The sequence below is a fragment of the Staurois parvus genome, unplaced genomic scaffold, assembly GCF_062004578.1.
Source record: "Staurois parvus isolate SC_StPar_1 unplaced genomic scaffold, SC_StPar_1.0 ptg000142l, whole genome shotgun sequence".
NCBI lineage: Eukaryota > Metazoa > Chordata > Amphibia > Anura > Ranidae > Staurois > Staurois parvus.
In genome coordinates, this window is record NW_028317938.1 from 2,070,725 (window position 1) to 2,089,845 (window position 19,121).

At 43.6% G+C, this 19,121-nt stretch overlaps 1 protein-coding gene across 1 annotated transcript in view; it reads left to right on the forward strand.

Moving 5' to 3' along the window:
• IP6K3 (inositol hexakisphosphate kinase 3) overlaps positions 1-18,433 on the forward strand; it is a 236,650-nt gene extending 218,217 nt beyond the window's left edge. The window contains 3 exon segments of the mRNA XM_089673602.1: positions 4,070-4,083; positions 18,020-18,245; positions 18,247-18,433. Of these exon segments, the coding sequence (XP_089529728.1) occupies positions 4,070-4,083; positions 18,020-18,245; positions 18,247-18,433 (427 nt within the window).
• Positions 18,434-19,121: the final 688 nt, after the last annotated feature.

Genomic DNA, 19,121 nt, shown 5'->3' on the forward strand with positions numbered 1-19,121 from the left:
CATTGCCTTCTGGGCTCAAAATGATAATAACCACAAACTGGGGGAATGGGACCAACCACACTAGCTGGAATAGGGCCAGCTCTAAAGTCAATAGTTTTTACAAGCTGGGCATGGAGATGATTATATAGCACCCTCCTAGTTAGCTAGGGGGAGCTCTAGTTTCAATTGTTAGTTAGAGGCTGAGTAGCAGCCTAGTGTAATAGTCAAAGGGAGATCAAATTCAGATCAGGGCCAATTAGGAGACATTGGAGTTGATTTACTAAAGGTAAATATACTGTGCACTGCAAGTACAGTTGCTCCAGAGCTTAGTAAATGACAAAGAAACTTCAGTATAGAATACCAATTAACATGCAAGGGAAATAAAAAAACAGCATTTTTGCTTGCACATGATCAGATGATAGAAATCAGTAGAGCTTCCCTATGTTTGAGAGCATCCCCTTAGATCTAAAGCAACTGTTCTTGAAGTGCACTTGCAGTGCATGGACTGTTTGCCTTTAGTAATTCAACTCTACTGTTTTTGTCCACTCCAGCAGCTGTAACAAAAAACAAATATGGCTGCAAGGATGCTGCTTGAGATGGTGGAGAGGAGTTACGAGACTTACGGTGAGGTTCCAGCTCATGCTTGTTCCCACTCAGCGTGATGATACTGACCCTCTTCTCTGCTTGATGGTAAGCCTACCACACCCCCTGCCAAACTTTCCTCACTACTGCTTGAGGCCACAGATTCAACAGTGGATACAGATAGTGAATCTTGTGGAGGGTGTAAACAGAGGAATGAGAAGAGGATGGGGTGGGAGTATGCAGAAGAAGTGGCCACCTTGGTCTCTTCAGGAGTAGAGGGCAGGACCTGTAATCTATGCTACTAACCTCAAGCTCATGGAGAGGGAGGAGGGCTTTCACCCATTGAGCTCAATGACTTAGTCCGGTATTGCTAATGGGTTAAGGACCTTCTACAGCCCTATTCAGCTTTCCTAGAGTCACTGCCTGTCTCCTGGAATCTCCTCCATGCTCTTCAGACTGTGCTGGGAGACACAGCAAACCTTCTGACAATGGCACATATTGATGTGCCATCCTGGAGGAGTTGGACTGCCTGTGCAACCTCTGTAGGGTCCAGGTATCGCCTCATGCTACTAGTAGTGACACTGACCCTAGGCAAATGCAAAAACCGTTCCTGTTTTGGGGGTTGTTTCATTGTTGCTCATCTAGTGCACCTGTTGTTAAATTCCTTAACACCAAAGCAGCTGAAACTGGTTAAGAACCCCCTCTGCTACTTAACTGACCAGATCAATATCCCAGGAGTTTAATTTACTTCATGCTCTGATTAAAAAGTGTTCCTTTAATTTTTCTGGAGCAGTGTATATCTCTTTATTTTTTAGATATGGTTGTAAGATTTTTAGGTGGGGATGAGGGGTTTGATCAGGGCATGAAAAGCTTATATGCTGGATGGATGTTGCAATGGAAACATTTACCAACTTTTTTAAAATAAAAGCAATGCAATGTTATCTATTAAACTTGCCAAATGTTTGTTCTGTAGGTTAAAAAGAATATATTAACTGGAAATGAGATATTTACTGTTGGAATACATTGTTCATGTATTTTGTAGAACAACTACCTATTCAGTAGAGATACACTATATTGCCAAAAGTATTGGGACGAAAGAGGTCAGAAGAAACAGCACTTGAGGGCATAGGCTTGTTATAGAATAACCAAGCAATTGGTTCCAATAAAAGTTAATAGATTTATTCCAGTATAAAAAAAAAGCAGCATTGTCATCCAATATTAAACCAGCAGTATCAATTGCCCAATTTGTAGCCGTGGTGGAATATCCGCTCACCCTTTGCTGCATGGGAACCCCGAGGTGGTACAACAGTACAAGCCTGAAGGTAAGGCTGAAGTTTCAGCTCATTTTAATGTAATTTGTCAGCATTTCCAGCCCTGGCCGCCTGGGTGATTACGTCAGAAAAGCGGCAGATAAACACGTGTGGACTGTGCACTGTCTGTTCTGTAGGGCCATATAAAGAATCTCTAGTATTTACAGATCACAAACTACCAAAGACCGACACCTTTAGGGCTATCAGCCACCATGTCTAAAACTACTAGCTTGGTCAAGTTTTTCCTATATGTCGATATATCTTGTGCATCAACTTCTTACTGAAAGGAATATTTTTCATGTTGAATGTCTTCACCTTGGTAGAATTATAAATGTATGCCGTTAGTTTGCAGAATTCTGAATGCCAATATTTCTTTGCTGAGTTTGCTAAAAAGAACTAGTGAAGGAGTTAAAACTCTACAGGTTTTCAACCCCTAACTGCTTTTCATCCGTCAACCTCAGTCATTCATCAACCCTTCAACTCTGGCTTACAGGAGTTGCCCAGAATAAACGGGTCTGCAGAGTGGATGTTGATCCTTTACAGCTGCCTTTAATTGAAAATGCTGTCCCTAAAGGCTAAGCCGATAAATTTGCTTCACGGGAAGGTTTTTTGGATGGCGGCTGAGGTTTTCATATCGATCGGCTGTGCCAAGGCCCTGTCTGTTTCCACTCGTTTACTTTGTAGAATATTGATCCTGTTTTCACTGTGAGCCCTATATCTGAATTATAGACATAGGGCTATTTTTCTGTTTAAGAAGCATCTTGCATTTAAATAGGACATGAAAATTATATAAATTAATATTGAATGATATTTATGTAAATCTATAAGATTGCTGAAATATTAGCATATTGTTAAAGTTGAAATATAACCCTGAGATATAAAGCACAAGAAAAACGAAATGTCTCATATGTATAAAAACTGTGTACATCTTGTTATAACAAGCATATTTAGGTTAGTATATTGCATTTACAACTGTGTGAGTGATAGCTGTTTTTGTAGCGTTTATGAATAATACAGAAACTTCTGATTAAAATGCAGCCTATGTCAACACATGATGTGCAATTGCTCTTAGTTCACGGACATCCATTCTTGTCTTCTGCTGTATGATAAGGATATATGACAATTTAAATATAATGTTCAAAACCTATGGGCAAGTGCCAAAGATGTTACATTAGATGTTTGTTTATTTGCATACTTGCAAGAACTTGGGATCAGACTGCAAATAACACTGCAATTACCATCATACCAGTGTAGAAAGTGTCCTGCTTTCATTAGTAGGGTGTTAGGTTTTATTGGCAACTAGTGAATTAAGTCAGTGCTGTCTAATAGTAACACCATATCTGGTTCTAACTTGTAAAGAAGAGAAGTATTAACCTTGGTTTTTATTGTAGGGCCTTCTTTACAAGAGCAGCATATACCTGCATTAATATCCAGTACATGTAATACTGTAATATACACATACACACTACTGTGCAAACATCTTAGGCAGGTGTGAAATTGCTGTAAATGCTTTCAGAAATATATGTGTTAATAGTTTATTTATCAATTATTAAAATGGAAACCAAATGAGAGAATTCCAAATCAAAATAACATTGGGCCACCCTTTGTCTTCAAAACACACTTGCACCATGTTTGTGAAGGAACTCAGCAGGTAGGTTGCTCTGAACATCTTGGAGAATTAGCCACATATTTTTTTGTGGATGTAGGTTGCCTCAAATCCTTCTAACTCTTTATGTAATCACAGACAGTCTCCACAATGTTGAGATCTGGATTCTGTGGGGCCAAATCATGACTTTCAAGACTCCTTGTTCTTCTTTAAGCTGAAGATAGTTTTAATGACATTGGCTGTATATCTGGGGTCATTGTTCTGCTGTAGAATAAATTTGGGGCCATTCACATGCCTCCCTGATGGTATGGCATGATGGAGAAATATCTGCCTGTATTTCTTAGGATTGAGGACAGCATTGATCCTGACCAAATTGCCAACTCTGTTTTCAGAAATGCAGCCCCAAACTTGCCAAGAACCTCCACCAGCTTCACTGTTGCCTGCAGACAATTATTATTGTACTGCTGTGTAGCCCTTCGGTGAACAAACTGCCTCCTGCTGCAGCCAATTCAAGGCCGGATCTAGCCGGTCTGATGGGGGTGGTGCAGTAACAAATGTCAGGGGGGCACAGGAAAGGGTCAGCAGTTTGCAGGGCAGTGTACAGGGGTCAACAGGGCAAAGGATGGGATGTCAGTAGAAGAGTGTAAAGGAATCAGTTGGGCAGTGTACATGGGTCATCAGAGCTGAGGACAGGGGTCACTGCTGGCAGAGCAGATCCTGGGCACACAGCACATAGCTGAAACTGGATTTACTTACACACAGCCACATTCTGCATGGTGTGTAGCTGGCTACTGCACCAGCGCTGGCTTTGCGAACTAGGAACTTCACAGATCAGAACTGCAACATAGCAGCCAGCTACACACTGTGCAGATCATGTCTGTGTAAGGGAATCCGATTTCAGCTATGTGCTGTGCAGGGTAGAGGAGCTCTGCTGCTGGTGCCCAGGCTGTGTGCAGTGCAGAGATAGGAGGAGGAGTTCAGCTGCCTGGCACAGCATTTGGGGTGGAGGGGGGTGCAGGGTTGCCAACCTTTGGCATCTTTCATTTTTTGACAAGACATGAAAAAATTTACTACGGAGAATATTTTTTACTGACAACCTCAAAAAATGAGAGAACTGAATAATAGCACCCAAATGCATTTTGTCACATTTTGGAATCACAGGCAAAATTGCAGTGATTCTGCTTGCAATTCCAAATCGCCTAATGTGAAAGGACCTAAATGAACACAGCAGCTTGGCTGAGTACACATTGCTGTGACCTTGATGCTTAGCTTTATGTTGTAGCAATTTTAGCTTGACATGTGAAGTTTCAGGGGTGGTACCGCCTGTCAAACTTGTCCATTGAAGTCAATGGGACTGCGCTGCAGACACAAACCAAAGACTGGCTTGCAGTTGTGATGCAGTACTTCAATACAAAATTCCAATTTGGCTGGAAAAAACAGACATTTAGGAGCCAGCAGTATCACCTCCTGAATGCCTGCAAGCTGTCTCTGCAAAGCGATCCACTGTGGATCGCTTTATAAACCAATGGTAGGGACTGTAGCAAGTATGAAAGAGGTTGTAAGCCACAAAGGGCTTATTTTGACCTTCATACACTTATTATATAGCTTGGTTTGAGACCACATCGCAGTGATGGTTAACTGAGGTTTTGCATGCCTCAACTGCAACCCCCAAGACACCAAAGTGATGTGCATATAAATTTGTAGTAGACCTACTACAGGAGATGGTCAGAAACTGCAGACATACTACAGGAGATGGTAAGCGACTGCACACTTACTACAGGAGATGGGCAGAGACTGCAGATATACTACAAGAGATGGTCAGAGACTGCAGATACTACAGGAGATAGTCAGAGACTGCAGATGTCCTACAGTAGATGGTCAGAGACTGAAGACGTACTACAGGAGATTATCAGAGACTGCAGACATACTAAAAGTGTGTCCTAGTGGCAGTTCCAAATTCTAACTTATGGACAGTCAATTTCTCAAGCACAGTTAGGGGGTGTGACAGAAGCATAGGCGGGACAGAACGCACACGGAGGATGATAAACACACAAAGTTTTATTGAAATAGGACAGACACTCAATCAGGGTAACAAGGATAGCGCCCGGGTACCCAAAAGGGGGGAGGAGAGGGAGGAGTCCAAACAGTGATAATCCGGCCCACGGTAGGGCGATTCAGGTAGCGATAATCCGAGCACTCGGGGGGCAGTCCAGGTAGCTACAATTATCCGGGCACACAATTGGGGCAGTCCAGGCAAGGGAAATATGGGCGTACAATGGAGCAGTCCAGGCAGGGGTGATATGGGCACACGTTAAGGCAGTCCGGGTAAGGGGCACACAACAAGGACAGTTCCACACTCCGCCACATGCGGCTGGTAGGGGAACTCACGGCAGGTAGTTTCCAGGGGCAACCAGTGGACAATGTGCAGGAACGATTTCAGGGGCGGCAGCAGCCAGTAGACAGGGACCCTCACGGTGGTCAGCTTTCCAGGGACAAACAGCGATCAGCAGACAGGGACCTCAAGGTACTCAGTCTTCCAGGGACAACCAGCGATCAGCAGACAGGAACCCTCACGGTTCTCAGCTTTCCCGGGACAACCAGCGATCAGCAGACAAGGACCCTCACGGTACTCAGCCTTCCAGGGACAACCAACGATCAGCAGACAGGGACCCTCACGGTACTCAGCCTTCCAGGGACAACCAGTGATCAGCAGACAGGGATCCTCACGGTACTCAGCCTTCCAGGGACAATCCGCGATCAGTAGACAGTGTCAGGGCTCCGGGGTGTGACCAGAGGTATGTGACTGACGCAGGGAAACGCAGGCTTCAGATAAGTTATAAACAATATAATTTATTAAAGACTAACAATACAAACATAAACGCAGGGCAATACTAAAACATAACACAGTGCAAACGAACCAAACCAAACCACCCACAGATAACAGTACATACAATGCAAGCGTCGTCAGGCAGGCCGGGTCAATAACAATCGGGCAGGTAGGTACAGGGGGTCAGGCAGAGAATGGTCGGGGTCACAAGCCAGGGATGAAACAGGAGAAGTCAGCAGAGGTCCGGATCAGGCAGGGTCAGCAACGAATCAGTCAGACAGGGACAGGGATGCAGGTAACAAGATACAAGGCCCAGGAAAAACACACACCAAGGCAGAGACTGCAGGTCTGGCCATCCCTTAAATACACCTGCATGATCAGCTTCAGGTGTTTGGCTGGCTGCAGGGTTGAGTCTCTGATTGCCGGGAGCACCCGCTGGCCAGCCCTGGTACTGCAGCCCACAAGGCAGGTGAGTCCCACCATTACTGGCAAGTCCATTCCTGACAGGCAGGCTCACTGGGACTCAGCGGAGTCTTGGCTGTTGGGTCTGGCCTCAGCTCAGACCTCACACAGCGCTTCTATCCAGAGCAAGGGACCAACAGGGAAGCTGGGTCCTGGCCGGGTCGGGTCCTGGCTGTGGGGTCTAGCCTCAGCTCAGACCCCACACAGCGCTTCCCTCAAGAGCAAGGGACCAACAGGTGGGCTGGGTCCTGCTCCAGTCTTCTTATGCCAGAGCAGGACGCTTCCTGGTTGCCCCGGCAACGGCCGGCCCAGTGTCGGGTTTCCGGGGCAATGAGGCACACCCCCCTCACTATGGCCGTGCTCAGGTGCAGAGCGCGGGAAGGCTCGTGCCCGCGCTGCGCCTGCAGGGGGGCCATGTAGAGACACCCTGGCGGGCTGTGCCATGCGAGCCCAGCGAGATGTCGGACTCCTCACTGGCTTTGCAGAGGAAAAGTGCTAATCGCACCACAGGGGGCGTTTCCTTCTGTCTTGCACAGCCTTTGATGTAGGCTTGTGCAGGACATTAGGAATCTGCAAGGGGAAGGGAGGGGGAAGGATCAAAGGGGAGCGAGGGGGAGCCGCTGCCACCTGTGAACTGAGGGGAGGGGGGAGGAAGGAAGAGCAGGCAAGGGGGAGACCATGACAGGGGGGCAGTAAATGGTTAACAAGGCTGTGAAGCTGCCAGCCTGAGCAGCCTAAATCCTGCAAAGGCAACTTAAAAGGAAGCAATCAAATTACAGAGGGCTCATTCATTTTCTGTGAATGTTATCATACCTTCTAGGGTGGAGCCCGTACTTCATGTATTTTACATCCTCTCCCTCCTACCCCTATCTAGCCTTGCTCTGGCTGCCAGCATCTTCTCTTCTGAATCAAATGTGGCGGGCTGGAGAAGAGGTGTGCTACAGTACTGTGCTGATTGCCTAAAGAGGTGGTGGGAGGCAGAGCAGCTTATCAGAAGTTCCTCTTCCTACTCAAATGAGCAGAGCTATTGGTTGACCCACTGCTCATCCAAAATTACTGTAGTTTAAGAGACATTTGGCTACACTTAGGGGTTGTGTTTGGCTTTGGGGGGCACAAATGTAATCTGGGGGGAGTAACACACCCCAGCACCCCGCTAGATCCAACCATGAGCCAAATATTCACACTTTGACTAATCAGACCAGAGCACCTGTACCCCTCTTTTTTTGCACCCCAGCTCCAATGTTTTTGTGCATAGTTAAGTCACTGAGCCTTGTTTTCACATCGGAGGAGGTGTGGCTTTTTGGAATTTTTGACCTGTCAGTTCTGTGCTGATGGCAATGGTGGAAATCTTCTGTTGCAGAAGGGAAACAAACATGGTGGTATTCACTAAAACTGGAGAGCGCAAAATCTGGTGCAGCTGTGCATGGCAGCCAATCATCTTCTAACTTCAGCTTGTTCAATTAAGCTTTGACAAAAAAATTGGAAGCTGATTTCTATACAGAGCTGCACCAGATATTGCACTCTCTATTTTTGGTAAATCAACCCCGAATGTGTCTTTCATCTGCTGCATTAAATTTCCTTGGCTGACCACTATTAGCCCTGAACATTGCCCATTTCATGGTGCTTCTTCGAAAGAGCTTGAAAAACACATATTGAAACCCCACTCTGTTTTGAAATCTTTGCTTGAGAGAGACCTTGCTGATGCAGTATAACTACCTTGTGCCTTGTTGCTGTGCTCCGTCTTGCCTTCTGTATGGCCTGTGACATGAAACTGTCTTCCACAACCTCACCTTAGTAGTTTGCCTGTTCCTCACCTCCTACACAACTGTTAATGACTGTTTCAACCTACATATGAAATTGATGATCATTAGCACCTGCTTGGTATAGCTGATTAATCATACACCTGACTCTAATCCTACAAAATCCCTGACTTTGTGCAAGTGTACAAAGTGTGCATCAAAAACAAACAAAAATTTCCAACTCTCTTACCAGCCATCCTGCAACAAAACAGAATTGACCCTGCCTAACAGTTCACATTAAAAATGAGGGGTTGAGTCGCACACATTTGCAAATATATGTGTAAGCTGCAGTGGCCACGGCAAGACACCCCAGTGGACTACAGTTGCGGGCTGGCTGGTAAGTGAGATGGGAACTTTTGTTTTGCATTGCCCATCCATGTGCTCCTTGCTGCAAAGGCTAGTTATAGGTTGGAGTGGTTGCCATTTGTTTGTATACAAAGTGTGTGTAAGTGTAAGAATTGGTTTGAAGTCAAAGGGTAGTCACACCAAATATTGATTTGATTTAGATTTTTCTTCTGTTTGCTCACTTTGTTTATTTTTATCAATTTACAAAATACAATTAAAATATATATTTCTTAAAGCATTCTTACTTTACAGCATTTCTTCAAACCTGCCTAAAGCTTTTGCACAGTATTGCATGTATCAAGGTAACACCAGTACATTGTCATGCTTACAGGTTCTCGTGTTAGTCTTTACACTGTTCCCTGTGCTTCTGGGGAAAATCCTTGGATCTTAGGCCTAGACCATACCTTCTTCTAATAAGAAACATGTCCTCATTCTTTGATTGTGAAATTCTGGAACTCAAGTAGGCTGAAGAGGCTCAGCTTTGTAACAGATAAATGACTCAGTGGAGCTTGGTATCAAAAGGGGGCAAGGATTAACCCTGACTTTAGCAGAAATTGAGGCTCCATTTACAGCAAAGGCCTAGACAGGGCAAATACAGACTTTGAATTGAGGTTTATTACACATAAAGGTACTGTAAATGTAATTTTCCCTACTTAAATTGATATTAAACTCCAAAGTAAACATTTATTATATTTCAGCTTAACAAGTCTTACATGTGATGGTTGCATTAATATTATTTTTTATAGGCTTTATTTACTTTATTTTCATCCGGGGATCCAGGCGTTACGTTTGTTGTTTTTCAGCAGAACGAGCTGTCTTGTAGATGTAGCAGGCAAGGATACTTACAATAAGCCTTTATTTATGTAAAACCTTTATCCCAAAAGGAACAGAAGTTTTGCTATAACTGCCTATAAAGTTCTAGCTTTAGTTTGGCTTGAATTTGTTTGTGTAACTAAATCTATAGTCTTTATTTCAGGCTTTCATGCCCAGCAAAGAGAAGTGAAGAATATTTTTCAGAAATATTGGTCCATCCTTCAGATAGAAAGGGTGTTGGAGCCACTACAACCAAATAGTCTGAGATTTATATATAGAATAGCCCCAAATTTTGGGGATATAGTGATTAAGAAGGTCTTGGACTCTCCTAAAAAAGCAGGTAACTTTTCTGAACTACAGTGGCTTTTTTTCATATGGTAAGTGCACAGGCAGTAGAACTGACACTGTCAACAAAAGGAGAATGGATCATTTTATCTCACACAGCACTAAAAGACAACACATGATTAGGGATTTTATCTCTTGTAACACAACACATGTTGTATATGCCCTCCAATGTCTGTGTGGGCTGAGAAAACATGTGGCTGAGCACATGCAAAACATTGAAAATGGGTATAGACAACATGGTGTGTCATTACATTTTAGAGAAGCACACAATTGATATTCATCATTACTACAGTTCTGGGGTATTGACAGAGTTTTTCCACATTGGAGAGGTTCCAATAGAGTAATGGATAGATTTATGCTTTAAATTCTCTATTTAATTTTCTGAACATTGAGATGGATATCAATTGTTTTATTAGTGATTATTGATGATATTTATGTTTATGATGATATCTTGTGGATTATTCTAGGCTTTTTTACCTTTGGCATGATATTTTAGAGAATATTTGATTTTATACTATATCTTATATATTGTTTTGAATGTCTTTTCAGTTGTAATTTGCTTCTATTTTGTCATGATTTAGTGTTATTCTCATTTTATTTATAATGGGAGTCATCCAACAGGAATATTTTGACATTAAATGTAGCCTGTTAAATTTAAATCATGTAGGTGAATCGATCACCAATTTAGATCTGCCATGTATGATGTTAATTGCAATGTTTCCACTAACTTGCCAGAGAGAGCTGAAGTTATATAGAGGCACCTTCTAAGGTGGTTATAAATTCAGTTAGTCCTGTTGAGATGTCCTCCATGAGCAGAGAGAGTGTTTACATTTGTTGTTTTTTAGATCTAGTGAGGACAGGATTAATTATCTTTGCTCAGACATGATAAATGTGAGTCCATGCAACTCAGCCACCCCCTTGACAAAGTCTGTTATGACGAAATGCATCGGGCATGCCGAGATACATGAATACAGTGAGCTTTGATGCTTTTTATTTGTCAACCTTGTGAGTAGTTATTTAATGGATAAAGATACCGTATTTTTCGCTCCATAAGACGCACTTTTTCCCCCCAAAAAAGGGGGGAAAACGTCAGTGCGTCTTATGGAGCGAATATAAAGCGGCCGGTCCGGTATTTCTGCCGCCACCATGTCAGAATACCGGGCCGGCCGCTCAGCTGTTCTCTCCTGCAGGGCCTTACCTGTTCCTCGCTCCAGCGCTGCACAGTCTTCCCGCGCTGGCTTCTGTGACAGCCGAGTGCCCACTGCGCATGCGCTGCGCTTTGTGAATGGTCCAGTGTTTTCTGGGACACATGACAGGTCCCAGAAGGCGCCGGGCCATTCACAAAGCGCAGCGCTTCTCGCACATGCGCAGTGGGCACCCGGCTGTCACAGAAGCCGGCGCGGGAAGAAGAGGGAAAGACAACGCCACGGGGAAGTGGGAGCGGGTACCTGTCATATTCAGGTACCCGCTCCCCCTCCCTCCCCAAAGGTCAGCAGTCTCTTGGTCATCCCCTGCACTGTCTGCAGTCTCTGGTCATCCCCTGCACTGTCTGCAGTCTCTGGTCATCCCCTGCACTGTCTGCAGTCTCTGGTTATTCCCTGCACTGTCTGCAGTCTCTGGTCATCTGTACTGTGTCCCTGGTATTTTCCCTGTACTGTGTCCACAGTCTCTGGTCATCTCCTGTACTGTGTCCGCAGTCTCTGATCATCTCCTGTACTGTGTCCGCAGTCTCTGGTCATCTCCTGTACTGTGTCCGCAGTCTCTGGTCATCTCCTGTACTGTGTCCGCTGTCTCTGGTCATCTCCTGTACTGTGTCCGCAGTCTCTGGTCATCTCCTGTACTGTGTCTGCAGTCTCTGACTGTCTCCTCTAGTTTGTCTGCAGTCTCTGACCATCCCTGTACTGTGTCCGCAGTCTCTGGTCATCTCCTGTACTGTGTCCGCAGTTTCTGGTCATCTCCTGTACTGTGTCCGCAGTCTCTAGTCATCTCCTGTACTATGTCTGCAGTCTCTGGTCATCTCCTGTACTATGTCCGCAGTCTCTGGTCATCTCCTGTAGTATGTCTGCAGTCTCTGGTCATCTCCTGTACTATGTCCGCAGTCTCTGGTCATCTCCTGTAGTATGTCCGCAGTCTCTGGTCATCTCCTGTACTGTGTCCGCAGTCTCTGGTCATCTCCTGTACCGTGTCCGCAGTCTCTGGTCATCTCCTGTACTGTGTCCGCAGTCTCTGGTCATTTCCTGTACTATGTCTGCAGTCCATTGGTTCAGAATATTTTTTTTCTTGTTTTTCGCCTCTAAAACCTAGGTGCGTCTTATGGTCAGGTGCGTCTTATGGAGGGAAAAATACGGTACTTGTTTTATGGTATCAAACTGTTAGGTCTATTTTATTTTTCTATATATCTGTGAAACATGTGAGGAGAAAAGAGAAGGAGAGCACACATTTCCATGAGGGGGGAATCTGCAGGACTGAGCAGAGATTGATTTAAGCATTTTATGTTGATATGTCATAAGAGAGGCATGTAATTCTGGTGAGTGTCTGTCTGTTGAGAAGTGGTGGAACACAAAAGCACCAGTGTGGCACTACTGAAGAATGTTTTCAGATATAGTATCACTGAGAATTTGGTTTTCAAGGACTTGTGAACATTTGTTTTCATTGTGACACTTGATTGCATAGTCAAGTCTGTCATTTGTACACTGGACACTAGTTGATTTTTATTAACATTTTTTGCACTTGTGTATTGGATTATTGTATATGAATGCACAGTGCTGCATATTAATGCATTTTTTATATCAATTCATTTTGTAGCATGGTATCTAAATCTACTAGTACATTTAACACTGCTGCTGCTCCTTCATCCAGACTGGGGGTGCTCTAATACAGAAAGTGTGGTACTGGCCAGATTAGCAGGTGAAAACAGAGGGAAAAAGCTTAAATAAAACTAATGCAGTCACAACATCTAATCATTGGTAAGCTGCAATATATTAAATTTTTTATTTTGGGTTTAATACAGTTTTAAGAACTGTTGTAACCCCTTACACCTAAAGCAATTTTGCTTTAGGATATGGTGCAGTCCACGTGGCAAATAACATCATACTTCTAAATGCTTATTTTGGTGGGATTTGGTGTCTTATAGGAATTATGATGTGCGATAAAATTTAATTAGTAAACATATGTAAAAGCAAGGTCCACTGTATAAGTCTGACCTGCTGACCCTTGCTGAAATGGCAGATAAAAGTTTTAAAATAACCTTTAATGGGGGGGGGGATTAGATAATATACTCACCTTTCCCTGGATCCACTCACAGCCACTGGTACCTCCACTGGCAGGAGAAGGAGTCCTACCTAAAGTTACACTTGAGGTAGGTTGCATTAGAAGAGGATTACAGGGATGCAGAAATGATCAGTGTTGGAAGAAGGTGGCAGAGGATCCAGAGGTGAGAGTTGGAAGAGGGTCGCAAAAGATTTAAGAAGTGAGCAGTGCACCTGTGCTGGAGTTGCCTGGTCATGGTGTCTCAGAAGGTGGATTTTGGACTATCAAGACACCAGTGTCTCCTCTCCACCTGTAGGAGTGGAGGAACCTCACAGATTACAGAAGTGGTACACAGACTGGGAAAGTCAGCGGCAGCATGGGTGAATGGAGAAGACTTACACTAGCACTGCCTAGGCAAAACAGATGCGTCACCTGCCTTATGCTTGCTATGTATTTGTGATTGCATGACAGCAAGGTAGATTAGCAGACATACATAGCAGGCACTAGGCAGGTAAAAAAGTTATGCTCACACAATAAACATATATGAATATATATTTTACATTCACATACACTATATTGCCAAAAGTATTGGGCCAGCCCTCCAAATCATTGGATTCAGGTATTCCAATCACCTCCGTGAGCACATGTGTATAAAATCAAGCGCCTAGGCATTCAGTCTGCTTCTACAAACATTTGTGAAAGAATGGGTCCCTCTCAGGAGCTCAGTGAATTCAAGCGTGGTACCGTGATAGTTTGCCCCCTGTGCAATAAGTCCATCCGTGAAATTTCCTTGCTACTAAATAATCCACAGTCAATTGTTAGTGGTATTATAACAAAGTGGAAGCAATTGGGAACAACAGCAACTCAGCTGTGTGCAGAGTCAATAGCTAAAGACCTCCAAACTTCATGTGGCCTTCAGATTAGCACAACAGTGCGCAGAGAACTTCATGTAATGGGTTTCCATGACTGAGCAGCTGCATCCAAGCCTTACATCACCAAGTGCAATGCAAAACGTTGGATGCAATGGTGTAAAGCATGCCGCCACTAGACTCTGAGAAGTGAAGACATGTTTTATTGAGCGACGAATCACGCTTCTCTGTCTGGCAATCCAATGGACATGTCAGGGTTTGGCAGTTGCCAGGAGAATGGTACTTGCCTGACTGCACTGTGCCAAGTGTAAGGTATGGTGAAGGGGGGATTATGACATGGGGTTGTTTTTCAGGGGTGGGGTTGGTCCCTTAGTTCCAGTGAAGGGAACTCTTAAAGTGTCAGCATACCAAGACATTTTGGACAATTTCACGCTCCCAACTTTGTGAATGACCCCTTTCTGTTCCAACAAAGCAAGGCCCATAAAGACATGGATGAGTCTGGGGTGGAGGAACTTGATTGTCCTGACCTCAACCAGATAGAACACCTTTGGGATGACTTAGAATGGAGACTGCAAGCCAGGCCTTCTTGTCTGACATCAGTGCTTCTGGAAGAATGGCCAAATACTCCCATAGACACACTCCTAAACCTTGTGGACAGCCTTCCCAGAAGAGTTGAAGCTGTTATAGCTGCAAAGGGTGGGCCAACTCAATATTGAACCCTACAGACTGGGATGCCAATAATGTTCATGTGTGTGTAAAGGCAGGCATCCCAATACTTTTGGCAATATAGTGCACTTCTATTGTATTTTGAGTGGGATGCCTTAGAGTGCACACAATACACATTAACACAACACTATGAAGTAAATGGGCCCTTGCTGTTTGGGCATCAAGGATTTTGGAAGAAAATTTCCATGCTCTGTTCTCATGAAGGTTGAGAACCACTGCTCTGTAACTAGTACATTATATGACTGCCATAGCATACTAATCAATCCAGTATGGATGGTTCAAACAGACTACTTTAAAAAACCACTACACTCTGTACCCTGGATTGCATATGACATTCTTCTGACCATTGCACTCTAAGGACATTATATACTCCTGTGCCCTGCACACTTTATGCTACTGTATGTTGTACAACAGTGCATGTCCTTTAGACCCTCACTTCTGGCACAGTAATAAAAGCATATTTTGTGGGTACAATGACTATGCCATGTGTTACTGTGTCAAGTTTTAAGCTCCTCCCTTACAGTGCAATTTGCCACACCAACATTTTGCCATGGTTCCCGAGATTGAACCCCATTCAGGGAAAAAACTGATCTATGGCACTGCTAAAACATAATGGTAAAAGCCACTTATTTGCTACTAGGGAGCACTACTCATGTGTAAATAAAGCCTAAATGCTTGGTCCACATTGTTATTGTTTACGCTATAAAACATGTTTGTTTACGCTATAAAACAACCAAGCACTAGTCATGAATTAATTACTTTACGTTGTTGCTGCAGCATGCTGACTTGTTTGGTCATCTAAGTGATATGTGTCATGCTTACCCCTAATGCAGATGGTCAGCCATTATAACGGGCTTCTGTGTTCTTTACCTATAGCAGCCCCTTTTCCCCTTTAGGCAAGACGGCCTAACAGTACTCGGTATACACAATGCTATAGTGCCTGGCTACTACGCTTGGGCAGGTGAGCACAGAAAACAGGTACTTGCGGTTGACAGGCAGGCAGAGTGGTTTGACAACAGTCCAGGTACAAGGCAGGCTAGATTCAGGATAGTCAAGGTCAGTTCCGTAGTCAAATGGCAGAGTTCAGAGAGTAGTCAATATCCAATCCGAGGTCCTCAACAAGGGAATCCAAACAGCAGAGCAGGACAGAAAGAGAGGGAGCTTAAAGCACGTTTTATAAATGCAATATCACAAGCATAAGACTGCATGCTTGGGGCTGGCTTAAATCAGGTTTGGTCTCCACCTAGAGACTGACCACATCAATCACTCTGCAGGTAGACAGACAGACAGGGAGAGTGCATCATAGCCAAACCAGGATGCTGGAATGAGACCAGCAGCTGTGATGGATCAGGAGCACTAGCCACTCCTGACATGTAATTTTTTCTACAAAATACCAATAAACAGAAACAATTCTATCATTGAGTCTCCAACACATTGCTTTCATTGTTCTCACTGAATCAGTTATGTCACATACACCATATAGCCAAAGGTATTAGGATGCCTGCCTTTACACTCACTTGAACTTTAATAGCATCCCAGTCTTAGTCTGTTGGGTTCAGTATTGAGTTGGCCCACCCTTTGCAGCTATAATGGCTTAAACTCTTTTGGGAAGCCTGTCCACAAGGTTTAGGAGTGTATCTATGGGAATGTTTGACCACTCTTCCAGAAGGGCATTTGTGAGGTCACTGATGGTGGACGAGAAGGCCTGGCTCGCAGTCTCCATTCTAATTCATACCAAAGGTATTCTATCGGTATGAGGTCAGGAATCTAGGCAGGCCAGTCAAGTTCCTCCACCCCAAACTCACTCATCCATGTCTTTATGGACCTTGCTTTGTGCACTGGTACACAGTCATGTTGGAACAGGAAGATGCCATACCCAAACTGTTTCCACGAAGTTGGGTGCATGAAATTGTCCAAAATGTCTCAAGGTGCTGATGCTTTAAGAGTTCCCTTCACTGGAACTAAGGGGCCTAGCCCAACCCCTGAACTACAACCCCACACCATAATCCCAACTCCACCAAACTTTACACATGGCACAATGCAGTCAGGCAAGTACTGTTCTGGCAACCACCAAACCCAGACATGTCCATTGGATTGCCAGACGGAGAAGCGTGATTTTTCACTCAAGAGAACACTTCTCCACTGCTCTAGAGTCTAGTGGTGGTGTGCTTTACACCAGTGCATCCGATGCCTTGCATTGCACTTGGTGATGTGAGGCTTGGATGCAGCTGCTCAGCCATGGAAACCCATTCCATGAAGCTCTCTATGCACTGTTGTTGTGCTAATCTGAAGGCCATACAAAGTTTGGAGGTCTTTAGCTATTGACTCTTCAGACACTTGGCAACTTCTGCGCACTGAGTGCTTCAGCATGCGCTGACCCCACTCTGTCATTTTAAGTGACCTACCACTTCGTGGCTGAGTTGCTGTTGTTCCCCGTTGCTTCCACTTTGTTATAATACCACTAACAGTTGACTGTGGAATATTTAGTAGCAAGGAAATTTGACAGATGGACTTATTGCACAGGTGGCAGTCTATCATGGCACCACTCTTTGAATTCACTGAGCTCCTGAGAGCAACCCATTCTTTCACAAATGTTTGTAGAAGCAGTCTGCATGCCTAGGTGCTTAATTTTATACACCTGTGGCCATGGAGGTAATTGAAGGCAATGATTTGGAGAAGTGCCCCAATACTTTTCGCAATATAGTGTATGTTAGCTACTGCTGGAGTATCTACCTACTAGTCACCAATGAATTGTTCTGCATTGCTCGGAACGATCGTCGTTATGAACAGAGAGATATTCCTTGGATCTAGGCACTAGCAATTAGAGCTTGATGCATTGCTAAAACAAAATGATACCCATAAAGGGTATAATTAGAAGAGGATGTTACAGAGATGTTTATGTGGGGAAATTATCAACTTCTATTCCTGGGGTTGGAAATGTATATTTTTACCTAGTCGGGCATTAACTGATGGACAGGAATTTTTAAAATCTAAACTTTATAAAGTGTTGTTTTTTTGCAATCTACTAAACTGTATAATTATGCATACAGTATTAAAAGGAAACTGTTCTATATGTATTAAATACTTGCATATATATGCCTATCAAGCAGGCAGTGGCCAGTTCCTCTGCAAAGATAAGTATTATGGAAGGAAGCTATTTCCTAAAGGTTTATGTCAGGTCCTTTACAGGTATCTCCACAATGGACATCATTTGAGATCTGACCTACTGGATCCCATCATCTTTCAACTAATGTCCCTTAAATCAGTGTTAGTATGCCAAGGCTCATACAGATTTTATTCCAGTTCACTTCTTATAGTCTATGAAGGAGAAGAAAGATGTTAAATGCTTTCACACCATTGAGATATCATCAAGGTGTCAAGAGAGCAGCCATGGCAAGTTGGATGTTAGAATGATAGACTTTGTACATACAACAACACACTCAAGAAACACTTTAACAGAATATGAGGGACAAGACCAGGGATATATTTTTGGCCTAGAAAGTTGTGAAGATATTTTGTGATATTAGAGAGAATACAAATTTCCATGTTTTAAACTAGACTAACTTTAATTAACCGCTTCCCGTCCACCCTATAGCAGTAAGACTGCTACAGGGTGGCACGTGTGTGCAAAAATCATGTTATATATACGTGATTTTGCATTTCCAGGTAGGAGTTGAGCACACTATTCGACCTCGGCTATCAATCACTGTGTCCCAGCCGGTGATTACTCACCAGCACCCGGTGATCGAGGAGCATTACCGACACAGGGAGAGAACTGTAACTGAAACAATACAATTCTCTCCCCTGTCAGCTCCTGCACACTGCTTTGCATAGGTGTGCATAGCAGAGCCATGCAAAACAGTGTGCTTACACTGAAGCACACACACACAGCACACATTAAAACAGCACACAGTTACCCTTTGATCGCCCCACATGTTAAAGAAAAATGGAAAAAATTTATTTTGTTCCACAAAAAGAGTGTTAAATCATAGTATTTAATTTGGTCTATATTAGTTTTCAAGGCATACATGCATAGATTAAAAGATTATAGAATGTTGACTTACAATTTTTATTTTATATTTGCACCATTGTGAAAAAAGGAAATCAGAAAAAAATAATTATTGCAACTCTAAAATTATTGATCATCTTTGAAACATCATTATTCATCAGAGTCAATGTAATCAATGCAAATTATATGGATGACCAGAC